We start from the raw sequence: 1,217 nt of genomic DNA, 5'->3' as shown, positions 1-1,217 counted from the left end.
AAACAGGATAGCTTTGCAATTATACACAAGAACATATCGCAATTGTATAAACAAGACAGCTTTGCAATCATATAAATATTCGGAAGAATCTATAATGATAATATTATTACCTCACAAGACAGCTTTGCAATTTCCAAGAATCATCAATTTAATGAGCCGTGAGAGCCATATAACCTTTGTTTTGGTTGCTAGCTGTCCACATATCAGTCGTAATTGCAACTCAACTTTTATTACGCTCAAGGACATTCATTGTCTTCGATCTCTCATCATTGTAGAGCTTCAAGATGTCACTCTTTAAAGTGTTGCGAGTAATCACCTTGAAGAGAGGTTGCAAAGCATTGCAAAATCGTCGAAATCCAATGTGGTCCACAATAGATAGCGGATACTAGTGAAGACAAACCATAATTGATAACTCTTTCCTTGCATTTTCTTGGTCGAAGGTATATGCACCAACCACAACTGTTTTCCCACTAGTTGTTGGAGTTGTCTTCATCATACATTGTCTTATATCTCTAGTGGTGCGGAGCTTGCAGCTTTTGAAGTGATCACGTAAGTGTGAAGTGCCTTGTTTTGGGTCACAAAGTATTTTCGATTTGCAATAATTGCATTCAGCCTTTAATTTTTCCTTGATTTCCACAATCTTGAAGTGATTCCACACTTCGGAGGTTAACTCCCTCTTTCGAACACCACTTGTAGAGTTTGTCGTTCCTTCATTAGTAGTTGCGGTATCCGTTTGGGGTTGTTGAGGTTGAGATTGAGGAACCTCTTGTGTAGTTTGAATATTAGTGCCTATAGGTTCTTTCGATGGAGTACTCTTCTCAAGAGTATTACTCAATGCATCCGAAGAAGACATTCTATAAATCATGAAATATAAATCATGAATCAAAATCACTTTAATCCAAGATCAAATAAAATAAAAGCGTGAGTTACAATTGTCAATTACGTTACCTATATTATAAATGTTTTAGAAGACATATAGATTAAAAAGCTAATGCTAAACTTCAAAGTTGATACATGAAATTAACAATTTCTATTCATGTAACTGAAGAGATGGATGAATATTCTTTAAGCATGTTTCAAAGGAAATCAACCGAATTAGAAAATCAATGAATATATGTGTTATTATTAAGTAATAATCAGGGACCAATTTTGTGGCTCATTGAAAACTTGAAGCTGTCAGATAATGTACAACAAATTTTTGTTTTTATCTTAATAAA

At 34.3% G+C, this 1,217-nt stretch overlaps 1 protein-coding gene across 1 annotated transcript; it reads right to left on the bottom strand.

The window, feature by feature from the left end:
* Window positions 1-220: 220 nt before the first annotated feature.
* On the bottom strand, window positions 221-853 carry LOC130966680 (uncharacterized). The gene is made up of 2 exons (XM_057891502.1): window positions 401-853; window positions 221-316 (listed from the first exon to the last, which is right to left on the bottom strand). Exons 1-2 carry the CDS (start codon window positions 851-853, stop codon window positions 221-223), a joined length of 549 nt encoding a protein of 182 aa, XP_057747485.1.
* Between the last annotated feature and the right edge of the window lie 364 nt (window positions 854-1,217).

Source organism: Arachis stenosperma, chromosome 3 (genome assembly GCF_014773155.1).
Source record: "Arachis stenosperma cultivar V10309 chromosome 3, arast.V10309.gnm1.PFL2, whole genome shotgun sequence".
In the NCBI taxonomy this organism is placed as follows: Eukaryota; Viridiplantae; Streptophyta; class Magnoliopsida; order Fabales; family Fabaceae; genus Arachis; species Arachis stenosperma.
This window is presented reverse-complemented; position numbering and strand designations above follow the sequence as displayed.